This window comes from Hippocampus guttulatus, chromosome 1 (genome assembly GCF_054856545.1).
Source record: "Hippocampus guttulatus isolate MCC_2025c chromosome 1, RoL_Hgut_1.0, whole genome shotgun sequence".
Classification (NCBI taxonomy): domain Eukaryota; kingdom Metazoa; phylum Chordata; class Actinopteri; order Syngnathiformes; family Syngnathidae; genus Hippocampus; species Hippocampus guttulatus.
This window is the reverse complement of record NC_141261.1, coordinates 6,676,502-6,704,498: the sequence shown is the minus strand read 5'-3', so window position 1 is coordinate 6,704,498 and position 27,997 is coordinate 6,676,502. Positions and strand designations below refer to the sequence as shown.

Below are 27,997 nucleotides of genomic sequence, written 5' to 3'. Positions count from 1 at the left end.
CATTTCCCCAAAATACATTAGTTTTATTGCTAAGATCGTATTTACAATTTTACGAGAGACATTTGGTTTGCCACAAAAGTACACCTTTTTTAATATAGTATTTCTGATTTCCTGAGACAACTATAGGTAGATTGTATGACAAAGAAGTACAGTATTGTACTCCAATATGAAGAAGTGTGGCCACATTTGGAGATTACGGTATAAACGTGCTGTCTTCTACAAATCGAATACTGTAAAGCCTTAAATTTGCGTTAAAAATAAACATCGTGTTGGCATCAAACAGCTCACAATATACATTTGGCTGCTTCAAGTAAAATGTATTACATGGGTGATGATGAGCAAGCGAATGAAAAGCAGAGGTAGAAACAAACGTGTTTATAGATTAAATATATCTTTGGCCTAAAACAACAAAATTCCTTTGCTCATACTGTACAATTGTTCTTTTCAAATGTATTCACTGAATTAACATCAATTTGATCATGCACCTAATTATGAAAAATCAACAATTATCATCCAAACTTGCACCACTACAAAAATGTTATGGTTTAACATGATGAACACAATAACATGGACCAAGGCCCTAAAAGTTCCATATGAAGCACTTCACATTAAATCACTGGACTCCGGCTGGGGCTTGTTTTGATGTGTTGCAGTTGCTGGCTGGGTGCTTTCCTCTTTCGCCACTGCCATTGAGTCCTTACTGATGGCCAGCAGGTCTCGCAGCTCCTTGTTCTCAATCTGACCAAGAGAATGCGACAAGGGACAAATGGGGATCAACAACAACAGGTAACCAAAACACTGCCCGATAAGAATTTTTCTGCAATTTGTGTCAGAATACGCAAAAATGACCAGAATCGCCATTCTTTTGTCATTGCACTGTCAGATAACCTTGGAAAACCAATTTGGAGGTCTAGACTCGACATCCATGTGTTGTAATTTTAATTTAGTTTGTCATAGTTTGTCACGTAAAATGGTATAGTATATAGGCCCCTTATCTTGTCAATCATTTACCATAACACTATTCTTAATATTAATCTAAGTTTGGCAAGTCCACAAATTGTATTTGTAATGTGGCGTGAAACAAGACTACAAAAGTAATAATGTATGTCTTTCAGGTAAGGTATTAAGGTTTGTAATTCTATAACACCACACAAATTTCAATTTTAACAGTTCACAGGTTAACATTTACAAAACACTCATTTCTTGAGAATTTTTTCCACCTTCCTTATTAGCCATGTCTTGCTGTTAGATTTGAGTACCGCATGTACAAACTGCAGCGCAGTTTTCCCCTGGCATCTCATGGTTCAGAGCGCCAGCCGTAACGCAGATTTTTAAGACTTTTGCCGAACATTCACCACGTGGAGATTTCAAACATTTGACCACTTGTGTTAGTAAAAAATATTTTTTAAATTCAGTATTGTTGTATGCTCAATTTTTATGTGACGCTGCTCCATTTGTGTTAAAGCGCCAGTTCAAAATTGTTGTTTAGTATAAACATTTTCTCTTTTACATTTTCAAATTTCTGAACATGACAATGTTTGAAAACAGAGCACATCACACAATATAAATATTGACAAAAGATTCAGCAGAATAATTTCTTCCTCTATTTATTTTTTTATATTTAGCCAGACAACTGGGATAGGCTCCAGCATGCCTTCGCCCCTCATGAGGATAAAGCAGTTCGGATCATGGATGGAACTAACATTTATTAGCATCTTTTTTCTTCTTCTCCATGCATCTTATCACTGTGAATGGGACAAAATAAGTCTAGTCACCTCCAGCTGGGCAAGTTTCTCTCGAATGGAGCAATAGCGCTGATCGTCCACCTGCATGGCCCGTCTCATCACCTGGCCCATCTCGCATATTCGCTCCACCTGGGTCTGCACTTCCTGGATAAAAGCCAATACGATATTTATCAATCTCGTGAATTTTGAGGATTATGAAATTAAGTTGCAACTGTATTTTTCTCTGCGTTGGATTGTAGCAATATGTGAATATTGTAAAGACAGCCACTATACTTTTGCATGGTCCTCATGGAGTGTAAGGACGGGTTTGGTGTCCACCTCCTCTTTGGCCATCATCATCTGGAGCATGTGCTTACGGTAACGGCCCATAATCAATTCTAACGTGTACTGATGCTCTTCAAGAGACAACCAGAGCTCTGCAGACATTAAATGCATGTCAAAGGATCACACTGGGAATACAGACAGAACAGAGGGAATTTATGTTTCCAAACCTTTATTCTCCTGCTGGAGTTCCTTGATTTGAGTGTTCTCCTGAGTCAAAAGGACATGAGGCTTGTACTTGATCATCTCCTGGATCTCAGAAGTGTCATCTGCATGCTGAAGAAAAAGAGACGGAATGAATTATGTAAAGCCACACCCACACACACAAACAAATTACTTGGCTGCTGAGCCTTGCACACCTACTGACAATCATAAACTTGCTGGAATTTTTTTTTAATCCCTTGCGTTTTAGAGGTTGCTTCTAATGGCTGCTCCATTGACTGCATGAAGACTCCATGCATTTTTGCTTTTTAGCCATAGTTAGGTCCATCCATCAATTTTGATGACAGAGAAGCTCACCCCAAGCAAAGAGCTAGAATTTAGCTCTTGCCTGAGGTGATCTTAGTTCAGTCCTGGAAGGTGAGCAGTTCTGGAGGACGGCTGTCCTGCATGATTTCCATCTCTCCCTGTTGCATCCACCGGGAGTCACTGTGGCAGATCGTCCAGCTATATGCTGTACCCCTCAAGTACATCAACATCTTCAGGTCATTGTACCACAACTCAACCTGTTGTGTCAAAACCAACAGTGGCACAACTGATGATTTTGACATTGTCACTGGTGTAAGACAGGGTTGCATTCTGTCACCCCTACTCTTCATCATCATAATTGACTTTGTGATGAGGAAGTCCATCACAGGGGAAGAAGTTGGTATCAAGTGGGGAGGGAGCAGACTAGCTGACCTGGAATTTGCAGATGATTTGGCTCTGTTAAGTCACACCCAGCCCGCACTCCAGGAGTTGACCAACAATCTGCATGAGCACGGAGTTAAGGTCGGTTTACGAATTAGCCAGGAAAAGACCAAGGCCATGGCCGTCGGACAGCACCAACACCTTCAACCACTCACTCTACACCAACATGACATAGAGTACATTGACAGCTTCACATATCTTGGGAGTAACATCTCAAATACAGGTGGTGTGGAGAAAGACGTCAACAGTAGACTTGGTAAAGCTGCGGGAGTGTTCCAACGCCTCCGCAACATCTGGTCATCGAAAGCCATCACTACGACCACCAAGCTACGCCTCTATATGTCAGTGGTTATCCCAACAGCGATTTACGCCTGTGAGACATGGATGAAGACAGCCAACATTACCAACAAGTTAGATGTCTTTCATCGGCGTTGCCTGAGATCCATCCTGAGGATCTCATGGAGAGACCACATCACCAACGAGGAGGTGATGAAGAGGGCAGGAGTGGCTGAACTGTCAGACATTGTCTCTGAAAGGAGAAGGAAAATGATCGGCCACGTACTCCGGCTGCCAAGAGAGAGACCGGCAAGTGTGGCCATGGACTGGATGCCAGAGGGTGGAAAGAGGAAGAGAGGTAGGCCAAAGAAGACGTGGCGACAGACTGCCAAAGAAGACCTCAGTGAGATGGGTGTCAGCTGGCATGGAGCAAGAAAGGTCGCCAGTGACCGGAACAAATGGAGGAGGCTCGTCGCCCAATGTTCCAAATAGGAGCGGGCGGAACTAACTAACTAACTAACTAACTGTTGCAACACACCTTATTCAAATGAACAGGATCGACATCAGGCTTCTGAAGAGCTTGCTGATTATCTGATCATTTGGATTAGGTGTGTTGCAACAGGAAAAGATTGAAAAATGCGGGACGACGGCCCTGCAGGACCGCCGTTTGACACCTATGAGCTAGACCCTGCACTGGTCAGTAGTCAATCGCAGGACACGTATGGTCAGACAACTCTTCTCTCACCCAACCCAAACAAAATGCAGAATATTACTGTGTTTGGAAATAATTCAGACGTTGAAGGCTTTTTGGTATAGCTACACAAGGGAATAGCTGCAGTTAACGTTGTTAGGTGTGGAATGGTTTGTTTTATCCTTTACCTTGTCTGGAAGACTATTTCCCACTTCTTTCATGCTATGCACCCTCTGATTGAGGGCCCCGGACTGTTCTATCAGGCCCTCGGCGGCTGTGTCGTGCTCCTTTAACCTCTCCAGCAGTGTCCGCGCATCACCCAACACTTTCTCTAAAGTGCAGGCCATCTGCCTGATGTAGACCGTCAATGTAGCGCTGACAAACTACTCACACAGCCCACTTCCCGTTGGCTAAAACAACCTCGTAGTGTTAAGCCGACGCTAGCGTTGTTGTCTTGGTGCACTAAAGATAGCTCCGAATCTGTTGCGGGTACGCGTTTATCTACTACATATCTACTAACATTATAACCATAAAAACTAGCCGATTGAATATAAACCTCGCAATTTCGGTCGTACGATAAACACGTATAATGCAGTGTGTGTGTTTTGCAGTCAAATTCGTATCTCTACCCGGAGCACTATGATGACGCCACTTCCGCAATTATGTTTTCTTTTCCCCGTTGTTTTTTCCCCTTTATTTGATAGGGTAATGTGCGGTATCCTCGGTGGCAAATATCGGGGAATTAAACTCCAGAAAACAAATCAGCAGTGCCAAATTATTCAACGGAGTTAACACATTTCAAATAAAATCACCTTACAAAACAAGTCGTATTGAGAGTGGGCCAACTGATTAAAACTCATTAAAGGTAATTCAAAAAAAAAAGTCTTCAGAATTGCTCACAGATACTATATTAAAGTCATGGGTGAACAAACAACAACAACAAGTTGGGTAGAAGTTCCTCTCTTCCTCCTGTATACTCTTTGGCTCTCGAGCGTTTGGTAAATATCGCGATAGCTGCCTTCAGACTCACTACGTAATGTGCCGTGCTGCTTCTAGCGGCGCTGGTGACAGTGCTGAAAGCTGTTGGGGTGAGTTTTTATAATAATTTACGGTTCCTTATTATATTCAAACACGTGTATGAATATGTCTAGCGGGTGGATACAATTTGTAGCGAGGGCGAGTTTTAAATTGAACTCCTTCGCCCTCGTTTCGCCGTGCTTTTGGGGGCCTTGGTGGGAGCAGACGTTTTCCTCTCAGCATAAATCACCCCACACAAGGACCCACCAGGTTAGCATAGCAAGCTAGCTTTAGCCACTAGCACCGGGCACGGCCTAACCAGATTCCGCTTGTAAAACATTCTCGCGATTATATCTAGACATCACAGTGTTGACACGACTATTGTCTAATAGTTTGATTTTGATTTCGTGTCGGTGACAGTTGAATAGCAGCAAATATAGATAAGCCCGATCTTAAATTCATCATTCGGCTTCTTTGTTGTCCGGTCCTCGTGCGGCTATTTTTTAACGGTGCCCGTTAACCGGAGTCTACAGGAATCATTAAAAGTCAGTTTGGCTACGATTAGAAGACTACATTTTAGAAACTCGCTCTTAAAACGAAACTCGTTCCAGTGCGGTACGGGTGGTGTACAATTGGGTGATCTCCCCTGAAGTTCATCTCAATACAGAAATTGAACTTAAATATGAGCAACGAATCGCTCCAAGGAGTGTTTTCCCTTTAGCGTATTTCGTACCTTTTTAATTGTACGGTCGTGTTGAATTTCCTGTGCCTCAGTTTAATACTTTGAATACAGTAAACAAACATATCCCGTAACTAACTTATTTGGGGAGACTGGCTTTCCCATTGCTGCGTTAATCGATCGGTAACGCCCTGGACATAAGCACCAAATAGTTAGCTTAGTGCTAATCTACCTGGTTCCGTTTGTTCAGACAAGGTCATTGAGAGAACGCAGTTTTTTTTCTTTTGTTAAAGCGACAGGCATTTACGCCGAGCCAAACGGAACGACTGACGGCAAACCACCTTCGCTTGCTTCATGACACGCACGTCCTTCTGGAAATGCTCTCGCGCCTTGGACGGCTGCATTATGTTGCAACGTGTTTGTTCAGGCCTCTGGCAGGTCCAGCTGAGCATGGCGACTGCTGGGAAGTCACATGGCGATTCCTGTCAGAGGGCTTGTTGTTCTGGAGCAAGCGTGGGCCCACTGAGTGGTTTGAAATTGCAGCCTTTTTAAAACAGTTTCCCACTTAACCCCATTTAGAATTAATGGTGTATTTATTCAATGAGAAAAGAATTCCCAGATTAGGAAATCATCCTTTAACAACAAATCATATTTCACAATTATTAGCACCCCTGATATTAGTATTTTGTACAACCACCCGTTGCCAACAAAACAGAACCTAATCTCTGTAATGGTTCACAAGATGTAAGGAAAAAGAAAGAAGGATCTTCAACCATTCCTCTTTGCGCTATCTAAAACATCCTGTAACTTCGGTCCTCTCCTCTGCACTCTCCTCTTTAGCTCACGACACACATTCTCAATGGGGTTGAAATCTGGGGACTGAGACGTCCAGAGCAGGAGCTTGATTGTGTCTTGTGAACCAACTTTCAGCACAAGAGTATGCTTCTGCAATTAAAATGAAATTGAAATGCTTTTAACGCATCTGAACCCTCGGTGCCAATAATTATGGAGGGCACTGTATATATCTAGTGTATAGTAATGAATTCCCTTCACTAAATAATGTAGTTTAAAAAGTTCAGCAACTTTGACACAATGATGTGTGACAAAATGAAGTTTACCATTCTGACTTGTCATGCAATTTTAAAAGGTCAACCACTTTAAAACATTTGTAACACTTTTCCTCTGTTCCCCAATGTTGATTAAGCCTAGGCACATATTTTACATGAGAAAAATATCACACCATCAAACAGAAATGCAACAAAGTGCAAATAGTTTTCCATAACATGACCGGTATTTGTTTGTCTTCCATGTTTCAGGTTGACATCCGGAGAATAAGCTAGGCTTGACACCGAAAGACTAGTAGAATGAAACGTGTTTGTTTTCACTCGTTTTCTTTGTATTTTGTAACTTAATTTCAGCTATGTTAGTAGATTCTTAATCTCTCTAGGTGTGCTGAGATGAAGTTGGCAGCGTATAGAGAAATATTGGCTGTAGCGCCCAAGACGCAAAATAAGAACTAAGTGGCCATCATGAACTCAACGTGATCAATCCACAATTCAAATTTATCTCGGTGCCAAACGGTGTGCAAGTAGAAATAAAACAGACAGCGCTTCACTTAATGATACAAAATAGTTGACAGCTCTTAGCCTAATTTTGCTGAAATAGCATCGACTTTGCCGAACGTAGGCCTCAAAACGAGAGAGCAAGTTAGTACGATGCGAGTTGTCTGCCATAACCGGTAATCAAATAATCAAGGGTGTACAGTACATAAAAAAAGGGCATTGTTCTCAAATGAGCAGCAGATGTTGTTTTGTGCTAAAAAAAAATTCCCAGGCAAGGTTTATCGTTATGTGTCGATGTATCATGTTAATCGAACTGAATAAACGTTTTACAGTTATTTATTTGGCTTTTAATGGAGTAAAGGTCAGAATGAGCATGAGCTAAGCATCCATAATGCAGTCGCATTGGAGTCATATGTAATTTATATCCACATACAAAAGAGGCCCGGATCAGATCAGGGGGAAAAAAATTGGAATTCTACTTTTCAAATTGCAAGAAAAAAAATCAGTTACATGTCACATATACGGGCAAAAAAATGCAATTGACCTGCAGGGTGAACATAGCTTTCATTTCCTCGGTTACTGTGTGAAAGATTGTCTGTCTTAATAAACACATTGACAACCAGTCCAGGTGGTAGTCCCCCCTTTGCCGAAAGTCGGCTCCGATGGGCTTCATTCAGTTCTTTTGCAATTTTAATGGATAATTATAATTTATTCACGCATTTTAAAATGTACTGTTTGAGGAAAAGTAAAGCACTTAATTTTTTTGATGTAGATATCGTGTTATAGTTTAATACCTGAACTGAAACATTTGTGGCGGATCCAAAACGTTAAAGCTCACTGAATTTGAAAGAGTCCACGTTGAAGCATTTCACGATGCTTGACAATCTCCCTGTCACAACTTGCACGTATGTACTAGCAATGAACTATACTGCCCCACACATTTAATTGAAAAAGAAAAATGAGCTATATCTTCGGCCTTGCCTCTCAGCCTGTTTTTTAAAGCTCTATACAATATTTAGGTCATAGTCTCATGTCTAACCCATTGATGGAATCCATCTCCTATTCAATGGGCCCCGATGTACTCTTTGACTGAACATGCACTCTTGGGTACGCAAAACGTGGTTGTGTTGAGAACTGTTGCGCAAGATCACATTAGGGCAATGCAGCCATAAATATCACGACCTGATCTGAAGGTATGCACGAGCACTTGTTGCTCCCGCCTTCTTGCTGTACTCTATCTAGTCAACTGCAGTCACATGCATCTGAGGAGAACCTATTTTTGGACCCGCGTGTTGGGCTCCCCCCAAAACATTTTGCAACACAACCCCCTTTGCATGTGACACAGAATACATACTGTAGTTTAATGCACTCCTATGAGGAGAGTCTTTCTTTGGTCAACAGTGGGACCCTCAAGAGTAGATTTGCACTACAGTTCCAAGAGGATGGTTGTACGTCATAATCGGATTAGATCTGATTAATTTTGGAAAATCTAATTGTGACCCCCCCCCCCCCCCCCACACACACACACATGAAAATTGTTAATGCAATTTAATGTACAGTAATTTTTTTCAAGGTCCTTTTCTATCAAACAAGTTAATTTGTCTTTATTATAATAAACCATGTATGCTCTTTTGATTTTAAAATGGCTTAATCTTAATAAAATAACCTCACTTAATGAACGGAGTGTACTGAAACTTGATGTTGTTCGAAGCGCTTTACCAAGCCTCATATTCACATCACATTGGATAGCGTGGGACTTGATTAAGCAGTATTGCGTTGCATTGACCTTCTGCCGGGTTCTTGCTAACCGTTTTTGAAATTCATTGATTTTAAGCGTATAAAGGGCCATTAATTACATGGGTGTGTTGGCATGTCACAAAGAGCAAGTGGGCACGAAAGCTATTTTTTCACCACCCGAAAGACATTCACACCCAAAAAACAGCCCAAATCGCAGCCTAATTATTTGTTTTATCTCTTCAAGCAATGAAAGTTGCATATTGATTCAGATTGTAAAGAATAGAATGACTCTCGAAGTGGGTCACCGTTTGACCATCCGGTTGGACCATCCATTCTGAAAATCGCCCATAAGCGCCAATGGGGACTTTAATTTGTCAAGTGGCGGACACAATATAGAGCCCGTGTGTGTGAGCACACAAACATCCGACACATGAATCGAAGTCAACCCTTTTATTTTATATGGGCAGCACACATCAGGAAGCTGTGCTAGCTTGCCTGTGAAAGGTTTGTTGCCCTTACAGCCACATGCTTCAGCCTGTACATACATACACAGTGCACACTATGATTTTCATTCATTTATTCATTTTAACGCTGCAAGGCGAAAAAGTCAAACATGTTAGCTACTCGCCTCAAGGTCTTGTGAGATGGAAAACTCACCGAAAATTATGCATACCTCGCGCGCCAGGCTTTAATAAGATTGTTGCCATCTATGCCTGCTCTGAACCTCTCCACCCTGCTCCCAATGATTTGACTCACAGTCTTTGTGAGTGGCAAATTGCAATTATATTGCAAATGCAATTATCTTCAGCCTTATCTTTTTTTTTTGAGGGGATGGGGGATCGATTTACACATCCAATTCAAGTCACACGATATGTTCATTGCACGCAACTCCACACGCATCAACACCGGGCAGTGATAGCATGGAGCTAAATCATATATTGATAGTATACATCATAAACATGACATATAGTTAACTTGGGATGCGTAATAGCCTTTTTCCTCCGGGCATTTGAAATCTAGGGACACCACGACTGTATTTTGCTGTGTTTTGAACCTAAACGTTTGATGTATATTTTCTTGTTTGAAAAAATATTAACGGCTCGTCCCTGTCGCTGTGTTTCTATCCCAACAGTATGAACTGAAACGGGACTGAATTTTTTTTTTGTACCATCCGCAACTGCTTCAAAGTTCAGATCACAAGAAAGAAACCGAAGAGAAATTTCCAAAAACAAAATAAGCAACGTTGCAACTCCCGAGACTCCCAAGATATGTTGGCTCCATGATCATTTCAAGGGTTCAAAACAACAAAGTGTAACCAAATCCTGACTTGACCAAAGACCAACATCAGGCCAGTCTACAAAAGCCGAAGAGAAGCAATCCTACGCCCCAACCTATTGTGAGAAGAAAACTGATCTGAAACCAGAAGTTTGTGCCTACTCAACAGCTTTGACAAAGCACACGTCCCAACGCTGCTCCTAGCTCTCCTCATCCTCATCACACCACCGACTCGACACCGGGGTGTAGAGTGAGCTGCTGTCTGCTAGTTTATTTTTTATTTTTTCCTCATAACTCCCCACACTTCAAACCCCCCCCCCCCCCCCCCCCTCTGTTCACCCACTGTTTTTCATCCAGGATTCTTTTTCCAAGCGGTGTTTTTCTACCTTCGCTACATTTCTTCCTGCTTTTGCTTGCTGCAAGCATCTACAACTTGTGCCACAAGCCTGTAACAAGTGTGCGCGCGTGCGTGTGTGTGTTGGACCGTGTATGAAGAGATCTCCAACAACGTATTAGTCATCAAGAACCTGCGAAGTACCTTTTCAAGACAACTGATAAAGGTGGGTCTTCATGTACAGTATTCTCAGCACAACATGTTAACCAGTGTTTCGCTATGCATCAAATGTTTCCCCCCGTTTTCAAGCTTTCTGTGATTTTTCCTAAAAGTTGAAGTTTGTTAAACCACTTAGCAAAAATGGTGGTTATATTTCAGTCGTGTAACTCATCCATTAGAGACATTTTCAAAGGTAAACAACCAGTGTTTGTCAGTGTAGCCGAATTTCGCAGGTGTATCAAAGAGAGCAGGAATATGTCCCAGAGTTTCTGCATTTGAAGCGGTGGCATTTATTGTTCGAAACATAAGTACTGATTTGCTATTGTGGGTTCAGCTTGGTAAGAAATGCCAAGTAAACGGTATAAGTGTTTTGTTTCTGATTGGAACCCATTTGGTCAAGAATGTTACTGCAGCCCAAATGGGAAATCCTCAAAAAAGTACCGCATACACAACCCAACTGTTAAGTTTGGGTATTTAAAAATAATACAAATTCATTTCTCACAGAAGTCTCCTTGAGCAACACTTGGAACACCCCTCAATTGCTCTAGCCTCCTAATTTTGCTCTCCTCAGTGTTAAATGAATTTTCCGCAGCGTCTCGGCACAGAAATTTGGTGGAATGAGACCTTCGCCAAGGCTCAAGAACACGTTTGGGGAATTTGCTTTTACACTACGTTCTTGGCTCGCTACCATATGGCGCAATTCACCTTGGCTTGAGGCTGTTGGGCTCCCACTTCAAAGTAGTACAGTGAGAACCTCCCAGTCAGCAAAAAGAAACATTATTTGTGCCATACTTTGGAATTTATTGAATGGGTTCTCCCTTGATCTACCCTCATTCATTCACCTAAATTGTCACAATTTCATCGTGTTTGATGCACACTCGTTTTATGTAATCTTTTGAAGAAACAAAACATGTCATTTTCAAAATGTTAATGATACTTAAATGATCCAAAAGTTGAACCAAAAAACGAGTAAATTCTGTTTTTCATTTTGCTGTGGTTGATTACCTTTGATAGAAAACGCCGTGCACTTACGGTTGATTCAAGGTATGTTCTAAGTATTAGTTTTCGACATTCTGTACACTTCCCCATCAGGGAAGAGCCCGAACCCCCTTTCCTGCTTTGTGAAATTGTGGCTGGCTGACCAATTTGCCTCACCCATCTTGTTTGTTCCTCTCTTCGCCCCTGCAGACATCCAGCGGTGTATCATTGGGTGGTTTCATTAGAGCTACGGTAATCATTTACCATCAAGCAAAAAAGAAAAAACAGTCACTTAAAAGATACTTATTGAAATCAGCAAAGGTGTTCAAGCAAGTGTGGTTCGAGTTTATGGGAAAATATGGGCAGCCCCTGGAAAGGCTTTGTTGAATTTACCATGCCTGCGTCACCACCCACCACGTTCGTTAGCGCTGAGCTGAGCAGCACATCCCCAGTCGGACTCAGCCTGTCGCCATATGGCCGATCTGTAAGTTCCACATTGCCACCTCTTTTCTAAAAAGCCCCACTGCCCTTCCATCGAATGCCCATCCACCCTTCCCATTGAACGCCCATCAGCCTGCCTTGGCCCCCCCGCGTCTATCTATTTGCTGTGAATGGCACTCCAACCTTCCATCACCTCTGGGCTCCAGAGACTAGCCTCTGCTCTGGAGTATTGTTCCAGGGTGGCTGTTCCAAGAAGAGTATCAAACTTTTCACGTCTCCTGTTCTGGCCTCCTACATACCAGCCCCCCTCCACCCCGAAACAAATCAATACAGGTTCCCCAATTTCACCCAGACACATGCAAAGCACTGCCCACAAACCAAGGCCAAGAAAAGGAGATAACTGGCCGTTGGCCGCCGAAGATCGATTTTTGTTGACACGTTTTAATGGACAATCAAAATGAGAACCTTTCCACTCTTTGGACTAAGTTATTATTTACTGGGCCAATAAAAGAGGCTGATCTTGGACCCCCTCCTCTCCCCATAACCCATCACTCATCACCACTCTCCACTGTAGATGCACTGCTCTTTGTCTTTTCCTTTGATATTCCCTCTATAGTGTAATAATTTGACTCTTCCAGTAACCTTTAGGATGCTGCCATAGAAATGTTTGATCTGCACTGCTTTAAGTTGATTTTAGTTTTTCTTCTTCCGTTGTCAGGGAAAATCATTCAGAGTGATGGGAGGGGGGGTTAAAGTTTTTCCGTCTAACCTTTTGCAATTGATTACCATGATGCTGAGCTGTTATGTGGCAATGATGTAATAGCTGTGTCGAGAAGGAAAATTCCGCAGTATTTTGGCAAAGATTGGATGTTGATATTTTGAGTACCTTTTGGGACGACAGTACACTGAAAACTGCATTTTATTTCGTTAAATGGTTGAACGTAGTGAAATCTGAATCCGGGTGATTTTGTGCAGCCACTGAAAAAAAATAACAGCGAGTAAATTCAGCACACCGTTTGTTTCAGTGTGCATGACCATCGCTACTGTCTGCATCAAGGTAGTAAAAATGCTCCTCTCCAACAGCATAGCCAAGCGCAAGCCAAAATGTCAAAAGTGGGAAGGGGCACTTCTGAGCCCCCGGTGGCTCGCAGCACCGGCGCATCCACCTCGACCGCTCCCATGTCTATTCCCCGCTCCTCGTCAGTCTCGTGCCACCACCTGTCAGGAAGTAAAAAACACAAGCGGACTCCCTTGTATCAGAGATCAGTAAGAGGGCATGCTGGGTGTCCCGAAGGATTTTTATAGTTCTATAACATCATAATGTATAATGTGCCTTAACAGCATGAACTGCGCATGGTGTTGTAAAACCATGTTTAACCAAGGTGTGTGGGGTGGCTTTTTTTGCCCCCCACTCCCCCCTTCTGGGTTTTCTTAGTGAGCCACAACTTAGTTCAGGGTTTCTCCAGCTAGAGCGGTTCACTGCAAGAAAATATCTTAAAGGCAAGGTTGAACATCAAGATGTATACCGTGTATTGTAATTCAATCCCAAATATTTCAAGGCCGTCAAATAACTGACAAATATAAACATTTTTTAGTCTTCCAACAAATGTTACTGATGATTTTCACATTGAACTGGACGTACTGTTAAAACATTTCTAGAACTTGTATTTCCTAATTTATCTGTTTAATCCAAGTCAATTTTATTTCTGTAGCACAACAGAAATGTTCTCAGGGTAGTTAAAACACACACACAGCAGTTCAAGGACCACACTTCTCGCTAATTAAATGACTGAGCCTTTGCGTCCAGTATTGTCAGGCCAAGTCCTTTTGGCCCTCTTCCCTCCACCTTGCAGGAAGTAATCGTGCCAAGGTTAGAACTAGTGCTGTCATTTTTACCGGATGCGGGCCACCGTGCCCTATTTTGCCCATGTCTGGGTTTCAGACTAGAAAGGGAGAAAGACAGACACATTGAGAGAGAGACAGATGTAGTTGTTTATTTGTTAGGGTCCCCATTAGCTGTGCCTTTACGCACTGTTAGTCTTCCTGGGGTCCTCTTAAAACCATCTATACATCCAATCAGTCTAGCTGTTTCTGGGGGCATAAATTCACACAAAGGCTTTCTGTGTTATTCCAGTGGAAAGATGAATGAATTACTTAAAATTGCTCTAGTTAAATGACAGGTTTTTGTTATACTAACCATAAAATAGCTCTGGGTCTATGAAAACGCGTCCGTGTTTAGATCTGGACCAAAGTCGACCCATACAGGATGTCTGACAGTAGAGGGAGCAGAGCAGGTTTTGTTTTACTAGAAATTGGAACTGTATGGCACTTGTTACTGTACTAATGACTTTCAAACTACAAATTGAAACTTTTTACTGCATGCAACTTGGATCATTCGTGCAACACCATTCTACTTATGTATGGGTTGAATTGTTTTGAAATTCAGCTGTAAGTGTAATGTTTGCTGTTGTACAGAGATACTTATTGAGTTGTTTTTTCCCGCCTTCCCACTTTTTTACGTGTGTTGTATGCATGGTTTTGCAAATCTTTGTTTTTATTTTTTTTGTCTTAACGTTGGCGGGGAACACTTGAACACTTGTTTTACATTTCGGATTGTCTGCGATGTTAACTCCAAATTCTTTCCTCTTCCCCAGATGAGTTTTGACCCAGGAATGCTCCATAACAATGGGCACACTGCATATGCTAATGGTACAGGCCCTGGCATTAGAGAGATGGGGGTGATAGAGAAGCTTCTGAATTCCTATGGCTTCATCCAGTGCTCTGAACGACAGGCTCGTCTTTTTTTCCACTGTTCTCAATACTGTGGCAACCTGGAGGACCTCAAAATAGGAGGTGAGGAATATTGGACCCACAGAAACTTGTGTGCTTGCTTCTGCCGACACCAAGTTATTTTTCCTCCGCTGTTCTCTTCGCAGATGATGTTGAGTTTGAAGTGTCCTCTGACAGGCGCACTGGCAAGCCCATAGCAGTGAAGCTGCTAAAGATTAAGCCAGAGGTGCTGCCAGAGGAGCGCATTTCAGGCCAGGTGGGGCCAGACTTGCACGCCTATCCCTTTACTGTGCTGCATGGTTATATTCATCCAGTTAAGGAACACCGTTTTATATTTGGTTCTGTCCTTGTCTGTCGCCTTAAAATGCTTAAGTTGTGTTGACGTTTTTCAAGCGTATGAATGAGCTCGCCATACAATCCAGTATGAAAAGACACAAAAACCAAGAGACGCAGACCGAGCTGCCATAGCAACGCCAATTGTACATTGAGAGCCGCAATGCATAAGCTGTATTAAAAATTCTGCTGCTAACAAAGTATGAACGAATAAATACTAAGACTTTATTATTTGAGTCTATGACTCCAAATATTGAAAACAACTTTCAGTGTAATGCCGTAAGGGTAGTCACCATTGAAAAGTGCAACAAGGAGCAAAAAATGTAATTCTGCTCTAGCAATCAAAATTGAGCTTTATTAATGTTTTAACGGCAGGAATTTTCATACAGCGACTGTATTTTGTTACATCAATTGAGCCGAATGTTGCATTAGCGTGTTGTCCTTCATACTGTATGTTTTCTTGGGCTTTGGGATGTCTGGAAGATTAATCGTCATGCTCAAATGGTCTGTAATTGGGGGTCAATGCCCTCATTGAGTATATCTCAATTGAGGAGTCTTCCAAATGGAGTTGATTTCTTATAGACCATAGTTCATTTTGCAGCGGAATGTGGATGATCCATCAATCAAACGAACATGCCAACATTCAAGAGGACCCTATACGTTACTCTGAGCTCTGTCATGCTCTATGCAGACCAATGGATAATAATTCAAAAATGGATATTTTGTGCCTGCACGAGATTACAAAGACAAATCAATAGTTGTAGAGCAGCCCGCACATCACCTTTTAACACCCCACAATCACAGCTGTACCCTTGAGCAAGGCATTTAAATCCCCAGCTCCACTTTGGCCAGTGCGTCACGAATGGTGAGCGCTTGTGTTCATTGCCATGGTAAGTGGCAGTCAACTTAGGTTTGAGCGTGTGTGTGTGTGTGTGTGCGTGCTTGTGCGCGTGTGTGTTCATGTTTTCAGCTTAATTTTAGAATCCCTTTTTTAAGTTTGGCAAAGATGTTTGTTAAATAACGACCTTGTTTTGTATAGGTTGTCTCCTCAATTCCTGGAACTTTAGACGGGAAATCCGCTCCCGGCCAGGTGCCCACTGGAAGTGTCTGTTATGAGCGTAATGGGGTAATGTGTCAAGACATTTCCGAATTATCCATCTCTCTAATTTCATGGCAACACACAACAGGCATAATTGTGTTTCATGTTTTGACTGCTTTCTGTTCGGCCGAGCTCAGACCACACAAATGTAGCCCAAATTTAACCTGACAAGCGCGTCGCAAGCATTTCCACTGTCATGGCTGATTTTGTGTTGACTTGAGGCCTTGTACGCCAATCGTATAACATAAACGATTGGTTGTCTGGGATGCTTCACGGCCATGACAGAATGTCTGGCGTGTCCGATTTTTTTGTTTTTGTTTGGTTTTTCGACATATTGTCGTGTAACTTGTCCTATGTGGCCACACAATTTGTTCTTAGACATTGATTCAATAGTGAGATGGAGCAAAACGGCTGTCACTGTTGACCAACTTGCTCAAGTGCCCTTTTCTGCCGGACATATATTGTGGGACACAAGCACAGGTCCATGTTTTGGCACTATGCGCTCGATGTAAAAGGCAAGCTCTGATAACTCGTGTCCATTCTTACTATGATGCCGACGCATATCTCACTACTGTTTTATAATCCCGCCGTTGCAAGCTAGCCCTCCATCCGTCCCAGCAAATGTTTTTAGTCCGCTCTTGTGTTTCCACTGTATAGAGTGTCGAGCCAGAAGCTCGTGCCCTCTGCTCTCGTTGTTCCTGCGGAGCCAAGCTCCGTGCCAGGAGCCTCACCTCGCTCCACCCATGCAGTCCCTCCCGTGCGCCGCCCCAGAGAAACGCAAATGCAAAATTCTTGATGTGCAAACAGCACGATCACAGACTTCATCTCGAGTGCAAATTCCTGATTTCGTACATGTGGTTAATTTAAACAGGCCGCATCCCATCCCTTATATCCAAGCTTGACAGTGGGTTTGATTTCCGCAGGAAGTGTTCTACCTTACCTACACTCCTGATGATGTGGAGGGCAATACTCACCTGGACACTGGTGACAAAGTCAGCTTTTATATGGAGACTAACAAGCAGTGAGTTCTCGCTCTCTGTCTTTGTCATTCGTGTTTCCCTTTTTCCAATAAGATTGCATGAACTCTATCCACCTCCTGTTTTTCAGTACTGGTGCGGTCAGCGCTCGTAATATTCAACTTGTCAAGAAAAAGCAAATGAGGTGCCAGGGTGTGGTGTGCGCTACAAAGGTAATCGTCACCGATAACATTGTTTGACCTGTGCCATCACCCGAACACCAAACACTCGACTTGAATAGTCGAGCAATAATTGTAAGTTATTTAAGCCTAGACTCTCTGGTGGTTTCATAATGTGCAAGGCTCAAAATTACTTTTTTCTTTGAGAAGTTTTGCTAATCTGTGACCCCATTTGCTGAGTAACTTTCCGATTTTGAGGACCATTTTTTGGGGGGGGGCGGTTAATTCCTGAAGCAAGGGTTTTATTAAAAAAATAACATGACAATATAAATGAACAATTGGTTATTTTTTTACACTTATTAGACACATCCTATAGGCGTAATGCATGCCGACTGTGATTTATCGACTTTTTGCAATTATGCAAATTTTAGACATGCATCTTTTGTCTTATTTAACCACCCGTTGTCTTTCTAGGAAGCTTTTGGTTTCATCGAGAGGGCTGATGTGGTAAAGGAGATCTTTTTTCACTACAGTGAGTTTAAGGGCGATCTTGAGGCCCTGCAGGCGGGAGATGATGTTGAGTTCACAATCAAAGACAGAAATGTAAGGATTCTCCAGCTTTTTTACACGACTTTGACTCCCCATGTTTTTCCATGAATCTCGCTTGACCTCTTGAACCACGTGTTCCTGTGATCGTAGGGTAAGGAGGTTGCCACAGAAGTCAAACTTCTCCCTCAAGGGACTGTAATCTTTGAGGATATCAGCATTGAACAGTTTGAAGGAACCGTCACCAAGGTCATCCCTAAGGTTCCCACTAAAAACCAGGCAAGTCGATCACACCTCAAAGGTCGTTTTAGAAAATAACTTGAGTAGAATACACCTTTTATCAATGGTCGCTCTTTCTTTTGCTGGCACAGAATGACCCTCTCCCAGGCTGTATCAGTGCTCGAATTGGATTCAGTGACAAAGAAATGCCGTTTGGTGAAAAGGACACAAAGTCAAAGGTGACTCTTTTGGAGGGCGACCATGTGCAATTCAACATCTCCACCGACCGCAGAGACAAGCTGGAGAGGGCGACCAACATTGACATTCTCTCTGACTCCTTTGATGTTACTAAAGAGACTCGTGAAATGGTGAGCAAGACAAAACGTTGGCGGGGTGTTGTGGCGACACGGTCCTTGAGGGAAATCACACTTAAGAGATGCAAATTAGTGGTTTCTTGTGGAAGACACGTTATCCAGACTAACGATTCTTATTTCAGGGGGTGATAGCTGCTATACGTGATGGCTTTGGCTTCATTAAGTGTGTAGATCGCGACGCTCGGATGTTCTTCCACTTCAGTGAAGTCCTGGAAGAGAGCCAACTGCACATCTCTGATGAAGTGGAGTTTACTGTCGTGCCTGTACGTTACATTTTCCCCATAACGCTGTAGACCAAATGAAGCTCAGTCTAATGATCTTGTCTTTGCTAGGATATGCTCTCTGCTCAGAGGAACCATGCCGTGCGCATCAAGAAGCTGCCTAAGGGCACGGTGTCCTTTCACACACAGTCTGAGCAGCGCTTTGTGGGCGTGGTGCAGAAGGATGTCGTGTCAGCCACTGCGAAAAATGCCAGTCCAAGCAAGGTCAAAGAGAAGGTACCGTATCATTAATTTGAACAGATAATGGCAATTTAGCCGTGTTGCATTTAAAAAAGGGTTGCTCGTGGTTCATGTTCTTTTTACCCTTTTTTTTTTTGCTTTCTTTTTCAATGACCACTTCTCTTGCCTCCTCTTGTGGTTAGAAAAAAGACAAGGTAGGACTCAAGAGTGCTGCATGCAGCAAAAATCAATTATATGACACAACAACGCAAGCTGAACATTTTTAGCAGGGCTCCAGGCTAACTTTTTTTTTTAGTATGTGTAGCATAAGTTTGTCAGAAACAAAAAATATTCAATCTTAATATATATTTTTTTAAATCGCACATGTGCAAGTAGATGCTGTAATGTACTTGCAAGGTCCCAAAAGATTAGAGGCAAAATGCCCAGATGTCGGGCCAGTCTGGAGCCCTGTTTAGGTTTGAGAATTTTTGTCTAATAGGTGCCTGTTCCTCTCATCTCTTTTAGGGTAAAATGGTAGGCAAGGTTGGTTTCTGAAGACACAAAGATTGCTTCTTTTTTTTTACTTTTGCAGCTGACAGCATGCATTTGGTCACCATTTAACTCATAGCGATGAAAAGAACAGCAATTTAGTAAGATGTATGGCTGCAGAATTATTGAAAGTAAAAATAACATAATCAACAATATGATTTAAAAGGGAATATACAAGGTCTGGATTACGGCTGGGCGATTATGGGGAAAGGTGCAAGAATTTTGAATTTGACTATTATTTGGTCTTCCGTAGGAGAAACTTTTCTCGGACGATAGGCCCTCCGTGCTGCTACATGCATTGGGCAATACATGCCACATACAACATACAGTACATTGGACAATACATGGAGCAGAGCAGTGAGAAAAGTCGGTCAATATTGCATCCAAATCGGTTAACTTGGCAACTCCGAGAGCTTTTGTTAATTAGCTCCTCGCTGTTTACAGCCATGTTATTGGATGCCAGCAATACATGTTTCCCGGGACATGCTTTGAGCTCTGGAATCCACGAAAAATTAATTTAATGATCCATCCTACCAATTTCTTTCAAGCAATAATTACCCGGCAAACCCTTTGACACACTTCCCAACTATTTTCACAGGGAAAGATAAGGTTCAGATCTCAAGAGAGCGTTACTATAGCAGACGTACCTGCCATCGCCCATGCCTTTACGATCGTACTGGGAATCTTCACTAAATGCGTTATGAGTTTAGCTCACATGCACATAATATTTTTAACAAGCTCTTCAATCATATGATCCATTTAACTTGTGTGTTTGATGTGGCTCATGGATAATTGTTATTTAGAAGAGTTGTTGATTGCCATTTTGATCCGCGCGGTCATATACTTAACCACTCCATTCTCTAAAATAGCAAATTGATATACAATTATATTGGATTGAATAAGTTTGTCGCTTTGTAGGAACCAGAGGAGGGAGTGATCGCCTACGAAGACTGTGGAGTGAAACTTACTGTGGCATACCATACAAAAGATCTGGAGGGATCATCTCGCCCACAGGTTGGAGACAAGGTATCATCTGATCAAATATTTTGACATCCTTTTTTGCTGTAGTGATGCCGAGAGATTCTTTGAGAAACCTGACCATATAGAGAAACTTCAGAATATGTTTTAAATAGTTTTACTCAGATTTAAAACTGCAACTTGGTTCTTCAGCATGTGGAACAAGAATTACGAGGAGTCGTTTGTGATGACATTTTGCTTGCGCCTCTTCTGAAGAAATTGGTGGTAGGCTTGCAAAGTGTGCTCGCTGTGCGGTACCGTACTGCGCGTGCTTCAAAATGCTCACGCTTCGGACTTAAGTCATTCCATTCTATCCGTTCACAACTCAGCTGTAATATTAATCATACAGTCTTAACACCCATTATGTGGTTGCTCTGTGCATTTCTTGTGGGAATGAATTGATCATAAAGACCTTAAGAGAAAGCCCCTTTTGAAAAAGGGAAACCGTAAATGCAGAAAATCTCTTTTGAATCGTGCTAGTATGTAACATTTTACATCTGATATTTTAAGATCACTCTAAATTGCCCCTAGGTGTGATTGTTAGCGTGATTGGTTGTTCATCTATGTGTGCCCTGCAATTGGCTAGCAACCAGTTCAGGGTGTACCCCCACTTACTGCCCGAAGACAGCTGCGAAAGGCTCCAGCACGCTCTGCGACCCTTGTGAGAATAAGCGGATTAGAAAATTTAGGTTTTAAGCTTTCCTATACAATATACTGTATTTATCTAGATGCCCTGCAAAGAGAACCCTTTAAGTCCGCTCCTCAGCTGTGGTGCCTGTGTGACATGGTCACGTTCAACCTCTAGGTGGAGTTCTCTATCAACGAAGTGAAAAGAAGCGGCCAGCAGAGTGCCGTTTCCATCCGGGTGGTTAACCGTAGCGCCTGCGGTGGCAAGAGACTGAAAGGCTTCATCGCCACACTGAAGGATAACTTTGGCTTCATCGAGACCGCAAATCACGACCAGGAGATCTTCTTTCACTATAGGTGAAGTTTTAAATTTAATTATTTATGATTTTGGAGAACTTGTTTCCGATTTTTCTCAACAGTGATAACTACATACTTGGTTAAAGTGTGTGTTGTTTCCAACTTTCAGTGAAATGTGTGGGGACTTGGATGATCTGGAGTTGGGTGACACAGTGGAGTATACTCTCTCCAAGGGAAAGGGAAATAAAGTCAGTGCTGAGAAGGTCACTAAAGTGGCTGCTGGTATGAGTTTGGATTAGTTTTGTTTTGTCTTGAACAAATGTCACTTTTCTTGCACACGATAAACAATGAGAAAATGCACCGTTTTCAGTGAATGGCATTGGAGATGATGTTGGCACGACAGTGATGGTGGGGAAAATCATCCGTCCAATACGGAGTGTGGACCCCTCTCAGACAGAATATCAGGGGCTTATTGAGGTCCTTGAGGAAGGTGGGGCTGATCTTGCAGTTGCATTTTCATTGCTTGTTTTTTTTTTTTCATCGACACTTTGGTTGTTTCAGGTGGTGGTAAAGGCCAGAGTTATCCCTTTGGGATCATGGGTATGGCTAACAAGGTTGACTGTCTGCAAAAAGGAGAACAAGTGAAATTCCAGGTTTGCACAATACCTCAGACCGGACAGAAGATGGCCTGTAATGTGGTGCCCCAACGTCGAGCCTTGGTGGAGTGCGTCAAAGACCAGGTTGTTGTCATGCACCAACTCAATACGACAGGATTCTTGCTGAAAGAAAAGGAATCTGAAGTATGTTGTGCTTCTCCTAGTTTGGTTTCATCACATACGAAGTTGGTGACAGCAAGAAGCTTTTCTTTCACGTCAAAGAAGTCCAAGATGGCTTGGAGCTCCAGACTGGAGATGAAGTGGAGTTTTCAGTTGTCTTTAATCAACGCACAGGAAAATGTAGTGCCTGCAATGTGCGCAGAGTCAGGTAGGAGCATGTTGAGGCTTTCATTCATCAAATTGTTCCACTGATCATTTGTAAAGTGTCACATTACTGTTGTGGCATGCTAAGCTAAACCTCCATTATCTTTTGACCCTGACATTGCAGTGAGGGGCCAAAACCGGTAGTGACTCCACGTCCCGACCGTCTGGTCAACAGACTGAAGAGCATCACTCTGGACGACGCCAGTGCCCCTCGTCTCGTCATCGTTCGACAGCCACGTGGTCCGGACAATACAAAGGTACCTCAATCGGAATCTTTGTCTTGAAAGCACCAAAGCCTATCACGAATACCTCAATGGATCCTTTGCAGAAATGTGTATCATCACAACATGCCATATGTAAAACTGAAGTCGACATATTTATGACCTATGCACAGGATATGACTTGTCTGGTCGAGACGGATCAAAACAACTGCAATCGCTATATCCATACAAATTAGCCTGTACTTGCAATAAGAGCGACTGCGGTCCTGTGGTGGTTTTGCCCCTCTACTTAATTTATGGCTCCCTCTAGTGGTTTTACGTTTTTATGGCCACCAGCATCGGGTGGTGTTTGCCTTTGTTGAGAACTGTCCCGTACTGATCCCGCCCACTGAATTTGATGCGTCAATGACAGATTTCCATTTCGGGCGCCAGGAGTGCCCAAAATAAATCAATGAATCTGGAAATAAATACATCATTGAAATACTGAAAGAAATATATATTGAGACATACGAGCAAATAAATAATTCAATGACATTTTTATCCAACAATTACTATTTAATGACATCTTTATTTAATTTGGGCACTGTTGAACCTTCTTGTTGAACAATACATTACGTAAGAATAATTGATTTTTTTCATTGTACACAGCTTTTCTGGATATCACTTTAATAGAACATACGTGCGATTATTAACATGAAATTCAATTGTCTCCCACACAGGGCTTCAGTGTGGAGCGCAAGACTCGCCAGCCTGGTGTCATTGACTGAGCAATACTGTTTGGTGCTGGTCGAAGCGGGGAAGGGGGTCGGTTTTTGGGGGGTGAGACTAGTGAACCCGATATGTCACGCTACGCTTAAAACCCAGAACGTACGCACACAATGCAGCAATTGGCCCACATAATTCATGGAGCCATGGATAATGCGGGGCAAGTTTTCCCCACCAGCCCCACCCCTGCCCCCGCCTTCATCGTATGATGTTCTTGATGAGTGCACATGAGATCTCTTGAGCGTGTGCATGTGTGATGTATCATCGCTGTGAGTAGGGACAGGGGCTCGTCCCACTAAATCAGACTGTGTGGCCATCTGTGCCCCCCCAATTGGTTTGGAATGAGCTTTTTCTGGAATTCTGCACCTGTCAATGTGTCCATTTGTTGAGTTGATGTGAATGAGTGTGCGCGCATGCGTGACTGCATGTCTTTTGAGTGTCTTTTCCAAGATATTGTTTTCCCCGAGTTTGTTTGCTTCTTTACCCACAGACACTTGAAATGGTTTCATTGTGAGATTTCTGCTACTGTATGCTTTCCTACAAAATGCATAAATTAAAGGTTCCCTCCATAAGGAGGATCATATTTCTCATGGGCGAGCTTCAACCGAGGATTTTTCTCTGCTCGTTTTTTTTGAGCAGTTTTTAAATGCTTGACTTGAGAGCTTTTTGAAAGCATGGGTTGTGTGTGTGTGTATGTGTGTATTTGCGATTCTAATGGGATTTAATTTTACCAAGCTGGAGCCTTTCAATACTTTTTTTTGGTATTCACAAGCTCCACTAAAGCAATTTCTTCCAGGTGCAGAATTCCTTGTGGCATCTTTATATCTCTTTTTCTTTTTTTCTTTTTTTTTTTTAAGTATTATTATTATTTGCACATGTTGCTTTTTCCATCGAAACTCAGTCTACTATGAGAAACAAGGTGCCTAAAAAAACCTACAAGCAAAATAAAGAGGGGGTGGTGGGGCTTTAAAAGGTTTGTTTGTTTCCCAGCCAGCCACCGATATAAAGAACAATCTTTGAATGGCTTTCTTGTTAAGTAGAGATAATGATATGCATCCCAAACCTGTGGGTTAAACAATACTGTATGTAATGTGTGCTTTTTTTTTCCCTTAGTTAAAATCAGACTTCATATATAAGAGAACAAATTTATGGGGGGGAAAGTAATGTATTAGAAACTAAGTTTAAAAACAACAAAGGAAAAAAAAACAACAGAATCAGGATCAGTCTGGAGAGATCACTGGGTTTCAGTTGAACCGCGTACAGAGGTTCCTATGTACGTTAATGGTCTTGAATGAATAAGCAAATTAAAGTTTTATGAAAATCAAGTGGTGGTATTTATTTTTTAACTTCCATCAATGACATTCCATAGTAGACCTGCCTGTCACTTGAAAGATCCGACGATTAGTATAGTAACTTTTCTGTAAGGTGTCCTTGTGATATACAAAACATTTTTTCCAAACTAGTAGCAACTGGTTAGCGCACCAGCATCACAGTGGAGAGGTGCAGGGTTCCATTCCGGTTCGGGCCTTCCTGTGTGGAGTTTCAATGTTCAACCCATGCCTGCGTGGGTTTTCTCCGGGTACTCCGGTTTCCTCCCACATTCCAAAAAGGATTAGAAAATTGATGGATGGGTATTTCCAAACTGATTCTGTACCAGGGACATGCAAAGCCCTTTTGGGGGGGGGGGCAGGTGCTCAAAGTTAAGAAAGGACCACATGGAACTTTTAAATTTGTAAAAATTATAAATATAACAATGTACACAAAATGCAAATTTGTGTCCATTCAACAAAAATTTATTGCACGCTACTGACACATTTGTCTCAGCAAAAGAAGAGCTCCTTTCATGGAAATGGGACAAAAAAATGTAAAGGTCAACACTAAAGACAATGGAGGGAGATATCATCGTCACATTTGATTTTGTTTTAGGCCAGGAATAAGATACAAAGACTCTCAAAAACCTGACAGCATCTTGCAGACACTTGACCACAGAAAACTAAATGACACTTGCTTTTTAGGACACCGGGGGCACTTTGGGCAACATTGGAAAGGAGCATTTCTTTAGGCACCCATGCCCCCCGCCCTACTCCCACGGCACAATACGGAAATAGATTAAGTGTGGACACTGGTAAGCAGTAACTTTAAGGTGGTCATGACAAAAACTCTTTTCACATCGGAGTACATGCCAGCAATGTTGGTTTGACAGCATTGGTGCTTCCTAAACATTTACATGAGAAATACCAAATAGTAACAAAGCGCCAAACAACTCACACTGACTTTTCCCTTGCTTCATTAATCTTTGGTACTGCCTAAATAAATCGTGAGCTCCGAGCGGTGTATCTCAGTCGTCTTTTTGTTTGATTTGGAGTTTTGGCCTGCAGACCAGCATGCCCACCACTCCCTGAGCTCGGCCGGCCCGGTGGGCCGGCGCTCCTTTATCTGACTTGGGGGAAATGAAGCAGGAGAGGGGTTGAAATTTCTGGGCGTCCACTTCCTGTCACTATTTACATCTAGTTCTGGCTCAAAGAGCTGCCCGTTGGAGTCTTTGGTCCGATTGTCATCTGCAACTCGTCGGCCCCCTTTGGAGTCAACATTTTGCGCTTCACAGAAGTCCAGTTTTTGCATTTCGTTTTTGTAGTCTTCCAGTTTGGCCTTGCAGTCCACAACCTTGGCTTTCATGTCATGAAACTGATTCTGCAAATCTCTCTCAAACTCTTCTTCTGCCTTTAATTCGTTCTCCCAGAATCTGATCTGCTCCATTTCTTCTTCAATCAGCTTCTGCTCTTCCCTGGTCCTCCCGCTTTCCTCCAGCTCTAAAATTTCATTGTCTACACACCCTATCTGGACCTGGAGCTTTTGAAGGTAGCTGAGCTGGCATATGATAGTCTCTCTTAGATGATTTTTTTCATCTTCACTGTTAGAATTGGAGAAGCTGTAGAGTTTCTCTGCACGTGTTTTTTTGGACTTTTTATTTTCTTTCACCCTCTGCTGGCTTCCCATGCAGCAAGATGTCTGATCCAAGTCGGACTTTGAGTTTCTGTGACCTCGGATTTGACTCTGTTCCCGCGGACTCTTCCTCGCGGCGGAAAGTGTGACACTCAGAAAAGTTCGTTGATTTTTTTCTGGCTTTTTCTTGCCACTGTCCTGATCGCAAGATGTACTATAAACTTGTGTTTTGCCGAGATTCTCCAGCCATTCCCAAGCCTCCTCCATGAAGGTCAGCGACTTTCTTTTGGGTCTTTTCAGGTGCTCGTTGTTCTGGTCTGTGTCGCGTCTCAAGCAGGACAGCGGGAAGCTCTGGCGATGCAGATTCAGCGACCCGCTGCGAGGCCAACCTCTAGCGCCGGTTTCTTTCCTCCGCAGTGGCGGACAAGGCTGGTGTCGGCCCACTTTGGCCCTGCTCATTTCGTCGGAAACTGAAGGGCCGCTGTGGAGCAAAGTGAGCTGGACGTCCTTGGCGTGTTCCCCGTACTTCTTTAGCATCTCCAGAGGCCGCTCAGCTGGCGCCATGCACCTCTCGAAGTCTTTGAACGTCTCTCGTAACATGTAGCGTCCAGGCTGGCCTGAAGGAAATTTTTTGCATAGTTTTGTTTTTAACTTTATGGGGGTCATAAAAATAAATGTATAGCTTCCACCAGATAGGCACGTACCCAGGGCTTGAGCCAACACTGTGACCACTTCTTGGCATGTTGTCTCATCTGTCACTCCGCAAACCAAACGTGGCAGACCGTCCACGGACACTTTGATTTCCATTGTACACAGCCTGAGAAGAAAAAAAAAAACTATATAAAGTATATTTTTTAAATAAAGCAGCCAAAAACAAATAGCGTGTTATTTCAACATTACCATTTGTTCTATCTTAAGTAAACCCAATGTGAGTTGGACTACGAATCAACTTAAAATGTCATTCACTTGTAACTGTTTAAAAGAAAAAAAAACATCTGATCAAATAAAACCCAAGCCAATGTTCAGATCTCAATTACTGTTCAACATAATGCGGATGGAAACCTGCCCTGCCCTGAAAAAAAACAACAACCCTCAATGGGAATATGAATCAAGTAACATATTCCCATGTTTGAGGTCTTGAATTTTCAAGCATAGTATATTCATCGAAAATTCAAAAAGGTCGACCTACCTTGATGTGGTGCTTGTGGCAAAGATGTTCGGAACTGTCTGCTTGTCTGAGTACTCTGCTCTGGAGGGGGAAAAAACAGACCTATTAAGAGTAATTAGAACTTCCTACGGCATTTAAACAACCAAAAGGCGCCTTATGGTCCCACCCATATTGCAGTCGCTGACTCTAATTTGACCACATTTGTTACATTTTCAGCTTGCTGTCAAGTTTTTTTTTTCTCTTATGTTCCACTGGAGGGTAGCGTATGAAATGGATTGTATAAGTTAGAAAGGCACTAGACATTTGAAAG

General features: G+C 42.5%; 3 protein-coding genes across 8 annotated transcripts; 1 reads left to right on the top strand and 2 right to left on the bottom strand.

Moving 5' to 3' along the window:
• Positions 1-8: 8 nt before the first annotated feature.
• On the bottom strand, positions 9-6,079 carry sike1 (suppressor of IKBKE 1). 2 transcript variants are annotated; one of them, XM_086106591.1, is made up of 5 exons: positions 5,980-6,079; positions 2,237-2,342; positions 2,019-2,161; positions 1,776-1,889; positions 9-738 (listed from the first exon to the last, which is right to left on the bottom strand). In XM_086106591.1, the coding sequence occupies exons 1-5, from the start codon at positions 6,040-6,042 to the stop codon at positions 604-606; spliced, it is 561 nt and encodes a 186-aa protein (XP_085962717.1). In that variant the 5' UTR covers positions 6,043-6,079; the 3' UTR covers positions 9-603. The 2 variants fall into 2 exon arrangements, with proteins under 2 accessions (XP_085962717.1, XP_085962708.1); XM_086106582.1 differs by lacking the exon at positions 5,980-6,079 and adding an exon at positions 4,131-4,610.
• csde1 (cold shock domain containing E1, RNA-binding) lies at positions 4,950-24,901 on the top strand. Of its 5 annotated transcripts, none has more exons than XM_086106516.1 (22): positions 4,950-5,030; positions 10,070-10,772; positions 11,954-12,227; positions 13,268-13,450; positions 14,839-15,037; positions 15,121-15,230; positions 16,347-16,433; positions 17,330-17,427; positions 17,514-17,595; positions 18,016-18,144; positions 18,241-18,366; positions 18,459-18,674; positions 18,803-18,943; positions 19,013-19,177; positions 20,588-20,695; positions 21,492-21,670; positions 21,780-21,892; positions 21,981-22,100; positions 22,172-22,350; positions 22,431-22,594; positions 22,715-22,847; positions 23,531-24,901. In XM_086106516.1, exons 3-22 carry the CDS (start codon positions 12,102-12,104, stop codon positions 23,576-23,578), a joined length of 2,706 nt encoding a protein of 901 aa, XP_085962642.1. In that variant the 5' UTR covers positions 4,950-5,030; positions 10,070-10,772; positions 11,954-12,101; the 3' UTR covers positions 23,579-24,901. The 5 variants fall into 5 exon arrangements, with proteins under 5 accessions (XP_085962642.1, XP_085962633.1, XP_085962652.1 ...); XM_086106507.1 differs by having other exon boundaries at positions 15,121-15,287; XM_086106526.1 differs by lacking the exon at positions 11,954-12,227 and having other exon boundaries at positions 15,121-15,287.
• On the bottom strand, positions 24,405-27,779 carry rassf11 (Ras association domain family member 11). The gene is made up of 3 exons (XM_086106568.1): positions 27,709-27,779; positions 27,224-27,336; positions 24,405-27,136 (listed from the first exon to the last, which is right to left on the bottom strand). Exons 2-3 carry the CDS (start codon positions 27,324-27,326, stop codon positions 25,866-25,868), a joined length of 1,374 nt encoding a protein of 457 aa, XP_085962694.1. The 5' UTR covers positions 27,327-27,336; positions 27,709-27,779; the 3' UTR covers positions 24,405-25,865.
• Positions 27,780-27,997: the final 218 nt, after the last annotated feature.